At 39.5% G+C, this 17162-nt stretch overlaps 1 protein-coding gene and 1 pseudogene across 7 annotated transcripts in view; one reads left to right on the plus strand and one right to left on the minus strand.

Moving 5' to 3' along the window:
* Ralgapb (Ral GTPase activating protein non-catalytic subunit beta) overlaps nt 1–17162 on the plus strand; it is a 116118-nt gene that overhangs the window by 40823 nt on the left and 58133 nt on the right. For 5 of the 7 annotated variants that reach the window (XM_012950722.2, XM_045155847.1, XM_045155848.1 and 2 more), the window contains 7 exons: nt 2103–2251; nt 2378–2594; nt 4757–4792; nt 6028–6229; nt 9726–9893; nt 10567–10681; nt 12889–13036. In XM_012950722.2, coding sequence (XP_012806176.1) covers nt 2103–2251; nt 2378–2594; nt 4757–4792; nt 6028–6229; nt 9726–9893; nt 10567–10681; nt 12889–13036 — 1035 coding nt within the window. The remainder of the gene's footprint in view (nt 1–2102; nt 2252–2377; nt 2595–4756; nt 4793–6027; nt 6230–9725; nt 9894–10566; nt 10682–12888; nt 13037–17162) is intronic. The other 2 variants (XM_004666683.3, XM_004666684.3) reach the window with 1 other exon arrangement.
* LOC123462766 lies at nt 10933–11904 on the minus strand (annotated as a pseudogene).

Genomic DNA, 17162 nt, shown 5'->3' on the forward strand with positions numbered 1-17162 from the left:
TTTAAAAATTTTTTTTTTCAAGGTAGGGTCTTGTTCTACCCCAGGCTGACCTAGAATTCACTATATAGTCTCAGGATGGCCTTGAACTCACAGCAGTCCTCCCACCTATGCCTTCTGAGTGCTGGGATTAAAGGTATGTGCCACTACACCTGGCTCTAGGCACACGTTAGTTTTTTAAGTTTTTATTTTAGAGAGATACCTAGAGAGAAGGAGACAGCAAGCACCTTAACCACTAAGCTATTTCTCAGCTTGCATTATTTATTTATTTGTGTTTAGAGACAGCAAGAGAGAGACCCACTGAATCAAACTCCAGACACTTGTGCCACCTTGTGCTTGTCTCACCTTTCTGTGTCTGGCTTATGTGGGATCTGGGGAATCGAACATGGGTCCTTAGGTGCCTCAACCACTAAGCCATCTCTCTCTCTCTCTTTCTCTCTCTTTTTTTTTTTTTTTTTTTTTTTTTTTTTTTTTGAGGTGGGTTCTTGCTCTGGCCCGGGCTAACCTGGAATTCACTATGTAGTCTCAGGCTGGCCTCGAACTCATGGCAATCCTCCACCCTCTGCCTCCCGAGTGCTGGGATTAAAGGTGTATGCCACCACGCCTGGCCCATCTCTTTATTTATCTTTTTAAAATATTTTATTTATTTATTTATTTATTTATTTATTTATTTATTTATTTATTTGGCAGAGAAAGAGGGAGAGAGAGTGAAAGAATGGACGCGCCAGGGCCTCCAGCCACTGCAAATGAACTCCAGACACATGTGCCCCCTTGTGTATCTGGATATTATGGGTCCTGGGGAATTGAACCTGGGTCTTTTAGCTTTGCAGGCAAATGCCTTAACCGCTAAGCTGTCCCTCCAGCCCTCATCTCTTTTTTTAAAGCAGGGTCTCATTCTAGCCTAGGCTGACCTGGAACTCACTGTGTAATCCAGGATGTCCTCAAAATCATGGTGATTCTCCTGTTATCAGCCTCTTTAGTGCTTGGTTTGAAGGCATATGCCACCACACCTGGCTAAAAATCAGATGTTTTTTTAACTGTTGAAAAGCAATGATATTTAATAGCTGCCATTTAAACAATTTATGTTATTTTTTATTTATTTATTTATTTTTTTGGTTTTTCGAGGTAGGGTCTCACTCTGGTCCAGGCTGACCTGGAATTAACTCTGTAGTCTCAGGGTGGCCTTGAACTCATGGCGATCCTCCTACCTCTGCCTCCCGAGTGCTGGGATTAAAGGCGTGCGCCACCACGCCCGGCTCTAATTTATGTTATTTTTATTTATTTATGAGACATTGAAACCTCGAGGGAAGGTGGGAGAGAGAATGGGCACACTAGGGCCTCTAGCCATTGTAAACGAACTCCACATGCATGAGCTACCAGCTGCATCTGGTTTATGTGGGTTCTAGGGAATTGAACCTGGGTCCTTAGGCTTTGCAGGCAAGCACCTTAACTGCAAAGCCATCTCTCCAGCCCAATAGCTGCCATCTTATAAAATATTTATGTGTACTTCTTAATGTGCACTTATTATTAGAATATATTGTTAGATACTTACTATATTCATTCTGATTAAGAGTGACTGCCACATAATGACCATGAATCTCTGTTTTGCAAAGATCTATTTTCATATATGTGAAATTGGGTTCTTATAGTAGTTCCATTGCTTTCAGGGACTAGAGACTTTTTTGTCTAATGGCTCTTATCAGGCGAACTGCCTGATGGGTCTTTGTGGTTGAGAGAGTTCCAGCAGACATGTCTGGGGGTTAGGAAGGTTAGTTTATATCCATGGTCCTTTTAAAGGAGATTTCCTGGAAGACCCACCTAGGAGTCATCTGCTTCATTTTGGTTAGAACATAGAACATGGCCACATCTAGCTGCAGGTGACGCTTGAAAACATAGTCATTGCTTCTAGATAGTCTTGTCTAGCTAAACTTTGTGTTCTGTTACTTAGGAAGAAAGGGTGATATTTTCAGGCAGTTAGTAGTCTCTGCTATTGTCTGTGTGTCCCACATCGTCATGGATATTGCTTTTGGAAGATTTTTCCTTCATGTATTTTAGATAAGGAAGAGTAACTCCATTTTTCTTTGTAAAACTTTTGTATTTTTAAGGCATTTCTAGACCTCGATCAGACAGTGCTCCCCCAACACCTGTGAATAGACTAAGTATGCCTCAAAGCACTGCTGTAAATACCACCCCACCGCATAACCGGAGGCACCGGGCTGTTACTGTGAATAAGGCCACCATGAAGACAAGCACGGTAGGACTTTCTTCATCATTAGCCTTTATAAGGCTGACATTTTCATCTACTCTCTTGTTTGAAAACGTTCTGTTACTTCCTCAAACTTCTCATGGCTGTGGGCATTTACTTGTATTCTTGTGTTAGGTTAGTACTGCTCATGCCTCAAAAGTCCAGCACCAGACATCCTCCACCTCTCCTCTGTCAAGTCCAAATCAGACGAGTTCAGAACCCCGGCCACTGCCTGCTCCCCGGAGACCAAAGGTTAACAGCATCTTGAATCTCTTTGGATCATGGTTATTTGATGCAGCATTTGTTCACTGTAAACTTCATAATGGGATAAACAGAGACAGCAGCATGACTGGTAAATATTGCTCCTGAAATGTGTTATCATTAGTTTATTTTTTTCTGTTTTTTTTCTTTTTTAATCTTTCCTACCTGCAAGATTAATATGTATCTTAAAAAGTTGTTTCTGAACAAGCAATGCATTTTGCTTGACTCTTTCCAGCTGAAGCGATAGAAACTTGTGAAATTTTCTTATCTATCTTTATGTATGTTCTATGAGGTTCAACCTTTTGTCTGTTCTTATTAGACATACTCAGGTTAGCCACTTTTTGTTGCATTAAATTCCTTTTTTTTAGGTGACCTGGAAATTCCTTTCATGTCAGCTAGGATAATAATATTTATATTAAAATGAAAGATTTTAAATGGAAGTTTACACAGAAATGTTTTCTTTGATTTTTGATAGCCGTTCACTCATTAGTACAGTAAATACCAGAAATTTTGTGCTTCACAGTAGACTCTAACCTCTCAGGTTTTAGTCTAAGGATTTTTCTTTCTAGAGCACCCTTTCAAAAATATCATTTTGTTCTGGAACTTAGTAAGTACAGTAGAGAATTAACAACTCAACCAATGGTCTCCATTGGTTTTTATTGTAGTCTGAATGAAATTGGGTTCATTTTTATCATCTTACATTGTGCCTGGATAGGGGTAGAGTTGAGGATGGATGGGTGGGAAGTACAGAATGTTTTGAATATCATATGTCTTGAATAGTAAACATGCCTGTCATTTATTGAGTTGTTATTACTGTATGCCAGGTACTATGTTTATGCTTTAATGAGTGTATTGGTTGTTTGGTAAAAAAACATTTTTCCACAAGGGTTGGAAGTAGATTGAGATAAAAGATGTCTGATTGTGTTATTTTTTTTTGTTTCTCTAAGGAAATTAATGTATTGATTATAAGGTTCTCTGCTACTTCTCAGAAAATCTATCATGTATCATCTAGAATGAGGGTCTTTGTCCATTATTATTTTATACATACTGTTATTGCAAATGTTCTAAGTCTTTGGAATAATGTAGGACAGCTGTGGGTATAGAGATGGTCAGAAATACAATTTGAGATTGCATGAATGAGCTTAGAGATTCCTTTGCATACTTTATTTTCTTCAAATTCAGACACTTTACATTCTGCCATTTTCATATTACAGTTTTATTTACAAGTTTGAAAGTAGTACTTATTGATGGATATGTAAATATGCTTAATTATAATGACTACATGAAAATTTGAAAACCACTCTTGGTACATTTTCTTCGTGTTCATATACCATATATTTTGAGTTTTATGAACCATGTTTATTACTTTATATGGTATTTTCTAGAGTGAGTCAATAGTTTTAAATTTTTTGTTATGGTGCAATTCTTAAAATATAAATATTGAGCTGTTACCTCTGAATTCCCTGAATGTAGAATGGCTCATGAGGCCTTGCCACTTGATTGGTAGGCTTTTGCATAATGGCAATTTAGAGCTTTCCATCTCTAGGGAGTTTGTAACAGCTTTGCTCACACATTTCACCAGAAAGGAGAGACTGGAATTCAAATCATATGTGAGCAGTATCCCATTTTCACGCTTAACATTCTCTCTGGTGGGGAAAGACAGATGCTCCTCTCTTTCTGTGTGTGCTGAGATGCCAAAGGCCATTATATTATCCAGGAGATCTGAAGTGTCCAAGTAGTTGAAGTGGTAATAGAGTGTTCTGGGGTGCCAGTTTTGAGATCTTGGGGTTATGGGGTTGGGGAGGGGGTGGGAGGTATTGTTTTTTTAAGTGCTGGCTGCCATCAAGGAATTCTGTCATGCAGTTCACCTTTAGTTTATAAATATTTACTTTTAAAAAAAAAAACTGCTTTTAGTTTACCTGACAGTACACTGTGCTTTGTAAAAGTGACATCGAGCTGGGAAGGGTTAATGAACAAAACTGTGTAGTGCACGTTGCAGGCAGTTCAAAACCTCAGTTCCTTGTAGTTGTGTAATTTCCTTTGTTCATTGTTTTGCATGATACAAAAATCATACTTTTGGACTTGAATGCACAGTTTCCTATGTTTTTAAACTAGCTTGTGGTATCGTAAAGCTTTAAATTTAATTTTTAAAAAGCTAAAAAGCTTCTTATTGTAAAATTTCACCATCTTTAAAGTATTTTATAATTACTGCTGTCCTTTGATTTGTTTCCATTTATTTCTATTATCTTGCAGCATCTTTTATCCAAATTCTTCTTTCTTATAAATCTTGTAAGTAGGAACCAGAAGCTTCTCCTTAATTGCAGTCATGTTTTTATTTTTTTCATAATTCCATTAAAAAATTTGATTGTCATTGTCTCTTGTAGTTTTTGCACTTGGGAAGAAAAATATTTTTCTGTGTTTTGAATGGGGAAGATTGTTGGCAAAAGCAAATTAATCTGCCTGAATCAGTCCCATTATTTCTGTATACTAGTCTGGTCATGTCATGAATTCCAGGACTTTGCACTAACTGTGTTTTGGCTTTGTTTTTCTTTTTTTTTTTTTAAGCTTTAAACTTATTTTTATACAGATTTAGTGTTTGATTTGTATGCATTCTGCATGTAGTGTTTTCAAATGTATTTTTGCTGGATAGCTTATTCAGGTCTAAAATGGCTCATGGGAAGTTGCATAAAGATTTATGCTTGACTCTGCATTCTATTACATCTATTCTTACAAAATAATTTAAGCATTTTATGTGGAGTTATAAAAGATTTCAGAGTGACTTTTTTCCCCCAATACACTATGAAATCTTTTGTTAAAAGCAACTTTCAAAGGGCTTCTATTTCAGTGACAACAAATGACCATGATAATCTTTCTTACCAACCCAATTTTCTGATTTATCAACCTCAAATTAGCTGCTGTCTGTGGTTGTTAAAATTCATACTCATTTTGCTTGGTTGGGAGATTCTTTGGTGTGTGTTTTGGAGTTGGGTGGGTGGTGGGAATGCTCTCTCTTCCTCCCTGCTCATTTCTCATCCTTACCTTGCCCTCTCCCTGAAGTACTCCAACTGGCATGGGGTTGCCCACTTAATTATGACATATCTGACTTAATATGTAAATTGTAGTAATTTTTCTTAATGTTTAAGGATCATTCTATATGGGGAGGAAAAACCAAAGTAAATAATAGAAAAGCCAAATTCTGTGTTATATATCTGTATGTAAGTACAGATATGTACAAATACAGATAAATACAAGTGTAGTCTTATCAAAAATTCAGTTGAAAAATGGTTTTTATAGAATTTGCTAAAGTAATAATGCTATTGTAAATTAATTGTTTCCCATTTTTAAAGATGATTTCAGAGAGCCCTTTAAAAATTAATTAAGAAATAGTTGCCAAACAAAAGCATTATTGGATTCTATTAAAGTAGTTACATAATGACATCAATATTTGATCTTTGTGTCCAGGGTCCCATGAGCCTATTTGACATACTGGCAAGTATAATAAAATCCTCCTTTTCTCTCCCCAGCTATTGCAACACAAGCTAGCATGGAGTTTCGACGGAAAGGTTCACAAATGTCCACAGACACCATGGTTTCCAATCCCATGTTTGATGCAAGTGAATTTCCTGATAACTATGAAGCAGGAAGAGCTGAGGCTTGTGGGACACTGTGTAGGATTTTTTGTAGCAAGAAGACTGGAGAAGAGATTCTGCCAGCTTATTTATCCAGGTCTTAGAATTTTTTGTTTATTTTGGCATTCATATAGTTTGATAGTAAATCTTTATTTTAATGTGGCCTGGTAGGCTGAAATGATAAGTAAATGTTGGTTTGAAATACCTGCCATTGTCTTTTGCAACTGAAAATTGTTTGAATTTCTTCATTTTACTTCTCTTCAGATTTGACAAAGACCACTAAGGCTCTTATTTTAGAAGTATTATTCCATCTTACTTGAATTTTGTTAATTCTGGAGAGACATAGAAGCGCCACAGTAATTTAATAGATCTTTTTGGCACAGTAGTAGGTCCCTAAATAGTCCAGATACAAGTCACTTGTAAATCTGCCTCTAAGAAGCTTACTTTCTCGGGTGAACAAAGCCATGCAAAGGAACAGTGATCCCATAGGAATCGGAAATTGACAGGAGAAAGAGATAAATGGTTTTGGGCATTTGGAGGAAAAAGCAGTGCATATTTACCCTTGAAGCTCAGGAAAGACAGAAAAGATTGGATGATCATGTAGAAAGGATGAGTGGTGTCTAGATGTGCTTGCAAGTTGGGTAGGATTATCTTATTTATATCTGGCTTCTACCATGTTAGTGAGTGGCCCTGTCATCCATTTAGCTGCTTAGGCTAGAACTTAGGAGTCATTAGTGTCTACCCCCTCTGTTGCAGTCAGGTTCGCATTACTGGTAGAAATCACCCAACCAAGAGTAGCTTCAGGCTTCAGGAGAAGCTCCATGATGGCAGGGGAAAACGATGGCATGAGCAGAGGGTGGACATCACCCCCTGGCCAACATAAGGTAGACAGTAGCAACAGGAAAGGGTGCCCAAACACTGGCATGGGGAAACTAGCTATGATACCCATAAGCCCGCCCCAACAGTACACTGCCTCCAGGAAGCATTAATTTCCAATTGCCATCAGCTGGGGAACCTAGCATCCAGAACACCTAAGTTTATGAGGGACACCTGCCTCAAATCACCATACCCTCTATATCTTTATTGATGAACTGACTCCTGCCTCCTTTGGTATTTGACACTTTCTTTTTTCTTTCTGTACTCTGCACCTACCTGAATACTTAAGATTTTGTTATGGTCTCTTGCTTTTCTTTTTCTTTTTCTTTTCCTTTTTTTTTTTTTTTTTTTTTCCGTTCTGGGGCTTTAAACTAGGTCCTCATGAGGCATAATGCTAGGCAAGTGCTCTACCACTGGGCATATTATATCCCCAACCCTTTTGCTTTTCTTGATTTGCCTTGCTCTCATCACCTGTTAAAGTAAGGTTAATATCAACCAGGACATTTAGATAGCTGTGTACTATTAGGTTCTCAGGAGAGAGGAAAAAGCTTTTTTGGTGGTGGTTTTGCTATTTCACGGTAGGATCCTATTAAAGCCCAGGCTAACCTAGAATTCACTCTGTAGTTCCAGGCTGGCCTTGAACTCACAGCCATCCTTCTACCTCTCCCTGCTGAGTGCTAGGACTAAAGTAGGCTATTATGCCTGGCTTTTTATGTTATTATTTTTTCTTTGTATTTTTTATTTATTAGAGATAGAGAAAGAAAGGAAGGGAGGAGGGTGTGCCATGGCAAACAAACTTCAGATGCTGCACCACTTTGTGCATCTGGCTTTATGTGAGTTCTGTGGAATCGAACCTGAGTCATCAGACTTGACAAGCAAGTACGTTAACAGCTGAGCCATTCTCCAGTCCTGGAATGGACTCTTACCAGAGGGAACTAAATACAGAAACATAAGGCATAGAAAAGCAGGGCTTTTTAAAGAACAGTGCAGTAAAGAGCAGGAAACCGGAGACTTGAAAGTGTTCAGGGAGCAAAACAACCGTCCTTCTTCTTTTTTTGGGGGGGGTGGTTCGAGGTAGGGTTTCACTCTCGCTTAGGCTGTTCTTCTTTTTGAGTCTCTGCCTTTGTGGTCTTCCAGAACTGCTTCATTCTTCTCTGCAGATTATTTTTTCTTACTTTGCAGCATGCTTCTGTGCTCCCAGTTTCCACAGCCTTGGCCTAGGATTTCATCAGGGTCACTTAGCATCTTTGAATCTTAATGTTTGCTTCTTGGAAAAGAAGATCTGGTTAATTAGGTGTTCATTTCTGCCCTAGCTAGATGCAGCTCTGAGGGTGGGTCACATAAAGGTGGTGAAGTTCACCCATTTTGGTGATGGCTCATATCTGAGGGAGACCTTAGGCTGGAGAGATGTCCCAAATGGTGGTATGACAAACTCAACAGATTTACGAGTGGGCAAATGATGAACTTAGTCTTGAATACGTTGAATGTGTGTGGCTGGTGGGGTACGCATCAACAGATCGGCGTCAGGAGCCCACTCGGTGCCGGTAGTCCTGCCAGGAGCCTGGCCATGTCCTCCCCTTGTCCCTAGGCTGATAGATTTTGAGCTCAATTGGAAGGTGTAAACTAGAACCGATTTGTTTTCTACAGTGGCTTAAGAGGTGTTTAAAAAATGGGGCAAGTAGAAGAGAACTTAAAGAGCTGAGGTTGACATCCTGAGGAATGCCAGTCTTAGGGTCAGGTAATATAAGAGTGATAAAGGAACTAACATAGAGATCAGAAACGAGTGAGGAGAGAAGGGAGTGACCACAAGGTTGAATCCTTTCAAAAGGCAGAGTAAGTGAAGACTTATACATAGATTTGGCAATTTTTTAAAAAAAATTTGACAGAGAGGAACAGAAAGAGAGAGAATGAGAATGAGCGTGTCAGGGCCTCTAGCCACTGCAAACGAACTCCAGATGCATATGCTACCTTGTGCATTTGGCTAATGTAGGTCCTGGGGAATCGAACATGGGTCCTTTGGCTTTGCAGGCAAATGCCTTAACCACTAAGTGATCCCTCCAACCCAAGATTTAGCAATTAAAAAAAAATATTTTATTTTTACTTATTTATGAGAGAGAGAAGGGGGGGTAGAAAGAGAGAAAGAATGAGTGTGTCAGGGCCTCCAGCCAGTGGAAACAAACCCCACATACAAATACCACCATGTGCATCGATTTGGCAATTTTGATGCCACTGGTAATTTGCTTGTCCAGTTTTGGTTGAGTTCTATGGAGAAGTGACAGATTGAATCAGTAGATAAGAAATAATCCAAAAGTGTCTCACAGTAGTACCTGCCCCCACTTCCAGGAAACAATGGAGGAAGGGAAAAGACACAAATACACTTTTATTTCCTAGGATTGTAAATGCTGGTAGAATTGATTCATTGACCCCATCAATTTATTGATAAGCACCCAGGCATTTGTTTTGTTCTGGTTGCCTCAATTTCTGGTACCTGTAACTTTGAGTTACAAAGGTTTAAGACTGAGGAAGTGTAATAGAGATGAACCTCTTTTTTCCTCATTAGGAAATATAATTTGTTACCTTGTGTTAATGATTTTGAATTGTTTAAATTCTGGTAATATCTTAAAGGCTAGAAATAGTGAAGAGTGGAAAAAGAATATTAATAAGTCTGGAAGTTTTTCGTTAGCAGTTTGTTTAAATTTTTTTTCTTGCTTTCCTAGATTTTACATGCTTTTAATTCAAGGTTTGCAGATAAATGATTATGTGTGCCATCCTGTCTTGGCCAGCGTTATTCTAAACTCCCCTCCTTTGTTCTGCTGTGACTTGAAAGGGATTGATGTTGTGGTTCCTTACTTTATTTCAGCTCTTGAGACCATTTTGCCTGACAGGTAAGCTGTCATTCTCTACTACTATGTCAGTTGTCTGGTTTGGCCTGGTCTGTTTTGGTGCTTCCTCTTTGTTTCTTAATTCATCCTGTCCAACTGTCTTCATACTCCAAGGGGAACCAGGCCATGTTAAATTGAGTAAAGAACATTCATCCAAACCTACTGTATCCCTGGATATCTTCACTTTTAAATATTTATTTTATTTGTATTCATTTATTATTAAAGAGAGAAAGAATGGGCACAACAGGGCCTCCAGACACTGCAAATGAACTCCAGATACAGGTGCCACCCTGTGCATCTGATTTATGTGGGTCCTGGGGAATGGAACCTGGGTTCTTCGTAGGCAAGTGCCTTAACCACTAAGCCATCTCTCCAGCCCTGTCTTCACTTTTGATTTATCTATGGGCTTAGTGAATCCTTTTAGGCTTGGTCTAGAAGGGTGAGAACAAGCCTGGCCTGAAGTCCTACTTTTATAGTGGCCTTAACTTTTTCAAATAATGAAAGAAATCAAGTTCTAGCTTAATTCAGTAAGAGTTTAACAAAGTTGTTCTGCCATACACAATACTTGGATTACCAAAAAAAAAAAAAAAAAAAAAAAAAGGCACAGTATATACTTGGGAGTAGCTAAAAACATTCCTTAGCACAAAAATACTAATAGCTTTACATTTTTTGACAGAGAACTCTTGAAATTCAAAAGCTATGTCAATCCAACAGAATTGAGAAGATCCTCCATTAGTATCCTGCTCTCTTTGTTGCCTCTCCCTCATCATTTTGGCACAGTCAGATCTGAGGTAATGTGTCATTCAGTATTTCTTCCTTATTCATTTCTTATTTCTTCTTCTTCTTATGAGCATTTCTTAGAGTAAGTTTTGGAAACCAGAAAATGTATATAAGCACTTTATGAGATTATATTCAAAGAGTGACAGATTTTGCACAGAAACAGTATATGATATAATTTATGTGTTCAGGACAAAAAGAAATAATAAAAAAAGTGTAAAGCCAGATAAAAATACAAATACAATATGTCAGCTGCATGTCAGAGTCACTTCTTTCTCTTCTCATTACTCTTTACATTGAAAGTAACAAACACTTTTTTGTTTTGTTTTGTTTTTCAAGGGAGAGTCTCACTCTATCCCAGGCTGATCTGGAGTTCACAATGTAGTCTCAGGGAGGTCTCGAACTCACAGCAATCCTCCTAACTCTGCCTTCCAAGTGCTGTGATTAAAGGTGTGCGTCACCATGTCACCATGCCTGCCTGGCATAACAGTCTTGAGGCAGCATGTATTGTTGCACTCTTGATTTTCTGTTGAACAGGCAATGAAGTTGAGTCTGGATGACTGATAGTCAGCCATTGGGCCTTCCTATTCTTTTGTTTCTTTTTCTTTTTCTTTTCTTTTTTAAAAAATATTTTATTTATTTGAGAGAGAGGGAGAGTGAGAGGGGGCAGGTAGCAAATGGGCGTGCTAGGTCCTCCAGCCATTGCAAACGAACTCCAGACACATGTGCCACCATGTGCATCTGGCTTACGTGGGTCCTGGGGAATTGAACCTAGGTCCTTTGGCTTTGTAGGCAAGTGTCTTAACCACTAAGCCATTTCCCCAGCCCCCCCTTTTTTTTCTTTGATTGGTATGGGTCTTCCTAGGGTTTGGCCAACAATGTTACAGATTTCTTGAGCTTTGTTCCACGCATTCTCAACAGCAACAAGACAGGCTTTCTGGCAAAAATTCTCAACAGAACCTGGAGAGTCATAGAACTTGGATGGGCTGATGACTGTGGAGCTATCTGGCTTTTCAACAAGAAACATAAATATTTGTATTTTTCCAAATTCAGTAACTATAATGCAGACCTTAACTTCCATGTGATAAGCATTTTCCACTCTTCTAAAATCTCTCATCACTGCTGTGTTTTCTGCCTGCAGACACTGCTGCTATAGGCTCTGAGTGATATAGTCCAGGTGATGGCTGATGCTCTTGTTGGCTTTAGCCACTGCCTACCTCGTGCTGCTCACCCACATGGCCACCAGCACCCAGTTGGACCCCTTCTCCTCCTCCTCTTTTTTTTTTTTTTTTTCTTCCTGAGGTAGGGTCTCGCTCTGGCTCAGGCTGACCTGGAATTCACTATGTAGTCTCAGGGTGGCCTCGAACTCTTGGCAATTCTCCTACCTCTGCCTCCCGAGTGCTGGGATTAAAGGCGTGTGCCACCACAACCGGCTCTTCTTTTTAAGACAGTGTCTTAGGTAGCTCAGCTTGGCTATAAATTTATAATCCTACTGCTTCAGCATTCTGTCCCACCATTATTAAAGTTTTTTGTGGTCTGTATTCAGTTTATGTTTATGTGTGCTAATTTAAATCAAATTGTTTATTTTTAAGACACTTTATTTATTTATTTATTTGTAAGCAGAGAAATATGGATAGAGAGAGTATGGGTGCCTAGCCTCTGCAAATGAACTTCAGATGCATGTGCCACTTTGTGCATCTGACTTACGTGGGTACTGGGGAATAGAATCTAGGTCATTAGGCTTTGCAGACAAGTGCCTTAACTGCTAAGCCATCTCTCCAGCTCCATTTTTTTTTTTTTTAAATGGGACAGGGGCTTTATAAAAGTGATTTCAGATATACAAGGTGATGTGTGAGTTTGTTTGCAGTGGCCTGAGGCACAGCCATTCTCTCTCTGTGTGTACTTCTTTTTTGCTCTCTCCCTCTCAAATAAATAAAATATTTTTAAAAAGTGACTTCAGTTGAATTAGTGAAATTGCTGTATTAATATATTGCTTCCATTGGATTGCCAGTCTGCCTTGTCCTGCCATCCATGTTATTATAGGCTGGTGACACCTGACTGCATATGGCAAGTGAATTAGTTACAGACAGCAGCTAGGATTATATTGAAAACCTGGTTCATTGGCCTGATCTTCTCTTATCCCCACTTGCTGTTCCTAAATGGGCATCATGTACCACAACAGCTAATATTAAATATAAATATTATTTGTTTTTTTCCACAGGTGGTCCTGGAAGGAAAGTTTAGTAATGATGACAGCTCTTCTTATGATAAACCAATAACTTTTCTGTCCCTGAAGTTGAGACTTGTGAATATACTCATAGGTGCCTTGCAAACAGAAACGGACCCCAATAACACCCAAATGATACTAGGTTTGTGTCTATTCAGTTTCGTGTAAGTGAAACCTAAGTATTACTAATGAAATGACCTCAGGATGCTGTCAAGGTCAAGATAGAGGTCACTGAGAAGAGCCTATACCTAATGTACCTTTTGTTCTGAATCAGAGGAAGAGTTTATTTTTACTGGGTTTTTTGTTTGTTTGTTTGTTTTTCAAGGTAGGGTCTCTCTTTAGCTCAGACTGACCTGGATTTCACACTGTAGTCTCAGGGTGGCCTTGAACTCATGGTGATCCTCCTACCTCTACCTTCTGAGTGCTGGGATTAAAGGTGTGGGACTTAAGGGTGTTGATTTGCTTTTTAATGTAAAAAAGGTCAAACAGTGAGGTGAGGGTAAGAATGCATTTTCATTTTGTTGGTTAGCTGTTTTATGTATGCTTTTTGTTTGTTTGTTTTCTTGTTTTTGAGGTAGGGTCTCCTTCTAGCTCAGACTGATCTAGAATTCACTATTTAGTCTCAGTGTGGCCTCAAACTCATGGCAATCCTCCTACCTCAGCTTCCGGAGTGCTGGGATTAAAGGCATGCACCACCACGCCTGGCTGTTGTCTGTTTTTACTTGTCTCCATGTCCTTCACTTACACCCTTTCCCCTTTTGTCTTCTCCTTTCCTTTTTATTTCTGTCCCTTTTTCTCCCTTCCTAACTTCTGCCTCATTGTCTTTTTTCTTCTCTTCCTCTCCCTCTTGCCCATCTCTTACATGTGGAAAGCTTGGGGTTGAGAGATTCTGGAAATGAGCCAGCTCCCTACCAAGAACTTGTGGTAGAGAAGCTGTTGCATGTTTTGACCTTTCCTTATTGTTTCTTACTGTCTCAGTCATTCTTGTTATCTATTGTCAATCTTGTGCCTCACATGCTGCTGCCATAGGTGCTTATCACTTCTCCTCATTGCTGTACCCACGGCTCTGCACAACATAGCCCCATATTTGTAGAAGGCAATGCTGGCTACATCTAGGTTAATTGTCTTCAAGGTTGAGAAAGATAAACTAAAAGGGAGGACTAAAACTTAGAGAGAGCTGGAAGTTAAGCTGGATTGTCAAAGTCTAGGGGAACCTTTTTAGCATAGGCAGAAATGGGGTTAGGATTTCATTTTAGGGAAGGAAATGACATGGTTAGAGTTGATGATGTCAGTAGTTGTTGTAGTGAATGCGTAGGAATTCTAGTATGTTAAGCAGTGAGAAGGTGAAATAGTGAATAACAAAATACTTTATTTGAGAAGGAGCTGAAGGAACAGAGGTAGTACCATTTCCTTTCTCATGTTACTGTTGACACAGTTTTAGAAACAGAAAAAATGAAAGAAAAAGTGGAAGCAAGAGACTAGCCATTTCAATTGTATGCATCTCATTTGCACATTAATTTTACCTTATAGAAAAAATGTTAAACCAGTGAGTGAGAAGCACAGTGGTCAGCATGGAGGGCATTGTCAGAAATAAAAGCCTATAAAAAGTTTTGTCCATGTCCAGTTTTATTTCTAGAAAGGTTGGAATAAATCTGGATTTTTCTTTTCTTTTTTTTTTTTTTTAAAAAAAAGTTTTGTCCAATACAACAACAGGTATTGTTGGGGTGTGTTGAGCTGTGACCTCTCAGGTTTGGAAGCACGTAGGGTCTTAGAACTTTCAGGAGTATTCTGAATGGGCTGCCAGAGCTTGTTCTGAGCTTGGTCTCACCCTAGAGCACCATTTCCTGGCTAGTCACATACATTGGTCACTTTAAACCCACAGCCACCTCAGTTCCTTCACACGACCTTATCTTCTGTCATAGAAAACCGACATCCCTGGTATCTTGACATCAAGTGTTGAATTTCCTGTTACCATCCACCTTTTAGTTCTTGTACTTTACTCCAGTAATTTTCTAACCTAGGAATTACCCAACTAAGCCTATGGGCTAAATCTAACCTGCTATTCTTTTTTTTTTTTTTTTGAGGGGGTGGGTGATCTGCCTCTTGCTAGGACTGGTATTAAAGGCATCTGCCACCATGCCAGGCTCTTGTTTTTATTTTATTTTATTTTATTTATTTTTTGTTTTTCGAGGTAGGGTCTCACTGTAGTCTAAGCTGACCTGGAATTCACTCTGTAGTCTCAGGGTGGCCTCAAACTCATGATGATCCTCCTACCTCTGCCTCTGGAGTTTTTATTTTGAATCTGAATTTCCTGCTGGGCTTAGGCCCCACTGTCCCCACAGCTCCTGTCTGAGCAGGTCTGGAAGGATCTGAGCTGCTTTTTTATAATTTATTTTTATTTTTCAAGGTAGGGTCTTGCTCTAGCCCATTCTCAACATGGGATTCATTATATAGTCTCAGACTGAATTAACAGGTCTTGAAGTAACAGTGATCCTCCTATCAATGCCTCCAAGTGCTGGGATTTAAAGGTGTGTTAGCTGGGCGTAGTGGTGCACGCCTTTAATCCCAGCACTGAGAGGCAGAGGTAGGATGGTTGTGAGTTCGAGGCCACCCTGAGACTCCATAGTGAATTCCAGGTCAGCCTGGGCTAGAGTGAGACCCTACCTTGAAAAACCAAAAATAAATAAAGGCGTGTGCCACGATGGCTGGCTAGACTTGGGCTTTTACCAAGTTCTAGTCTAGGTCGGTTACTACTGTCAGCTCCCTGCTCAGACATTGTTCTTCTGTCTGAAACTAGACACAAATTCTGTCCATTGCTGTGACCGCCTCTCTCACTTCAGGGTGGCATTTTATTCTGTGACCTACATAGAAGGGCAAAGTGCTGGCCAGGTCTCACTCAAATGCCCCTTATTGTGCATGGATACAGATGCATTGCTTTACATTCTTTCCTTCCCAAGCACACACTTATGTACTTAAGAAAATATCTAACCTGATATTCTTGCAGTAGAGTTTTATTGGTGCCTAGTCATGCCTGTTAGTATGCTACACTGGGAAGCTACTTGTGGCTGGTTTTGTAGCACAACTGAAGAGTAGAATCACTATGACAGAAACCGTATACAAAGTCTAAAATACTTACAGGCTGGAGAGATGGCTTAGTGGTTAAAGCACTTGCCTGTAAAACCTAAGGACCCAGAATCAATTCCCTAGTACTCATGTAAGCCATATGCACATGTTGGTGCATGAGTCTGGATTTCATTTGCAGTGGCTAGAGGCCCTAGTGTGCCCATTCTTTCTCTTTCTCTCTCTCTCTCTCTCTCTCTCTTTCTTTCTTTCTCCCCCCCCCCCCACACACATACACACACACAAACATCTATCTGCTTTTATTCGGTCTTAAATATTTAAAATACTTCTTGGCATTTTATAGAAAAATTTTACTGGGGTGAGAGTGTAGCTTGCTTAGCATGCTCAAACCTCTAGGTTTGAACCCCAGCCCAGGAAAAATAAATAACAAACATATATAAATAATAAATACGATGGAAAGGTTTATACCGCTTTCTGTTCTAACTCTTAATCCACTGGCCTTTCCTCTTTTTATTATATCTTAAATCATCCTTATTCAGTTTAAATCCTGTGCCCTTTAACACTTCTAGACTCCAACTGTGCTTAAGCTCAGCTGCTCATTTACCCCACACTTAGCACTTGAGTGATTGAGAGCACTGAGGAAGGAAGACCATGCACAGAGGCTAACTAGCCTGTTCAGATTTTGACCAGATGTCATGTGGCACTTAATTTTACTGCACTTTACCAGTGAGTTGTTTCTCTGGTCTCCTATCTTTAGCTTCTCCTCCTTTCTTCTACTTAGCTGATGACCTTGCTACATTATTATGGGAAAAATACATTAGATAAGAATTATTTCGTCTTCATCATTTCCATTGTTGAGTGTAACCTGCTCCCAGTTCTTCTTTCCTCTTCTTTCACTGAACAGCTGTTTAAGTTCTGGTGACAGGCACCATCATGTGCTGCAAGGAATAAGGAGCAAAGGGTAGATAAGAAAAGTAAACAAAATAAGAAAAGAGATGTGTGTGCATGTCATGGGGCAGAGGGAATGGCTGTTCAAGTTTACAAGTAGGTACCTTCAACCACTCCACCATCTCTTCAGCCTGGCTATTCTGTTTTGAGTAGACTACCATGGCACATCTCACTGTGAAAGGGGAGGAAGCCATGCATATAGATAGATGCCTGGGATGAAGAATATGTGGGACAGAGGG

This window comes from Jaculus jaculus, chromosome 8 (genome assembly GCF_020740685.1).
Source record: "Jaculus jaculus isolate mJacJac1 chromosome 8, mJacJac1.mat.Y.cur, whole genome shotgun sequence".
NCBI lineage: Eukaryota > Metazoa > Chordata > Mammalia > Rodentia > Dipodidae > Jaculus > Jaculus jaculus.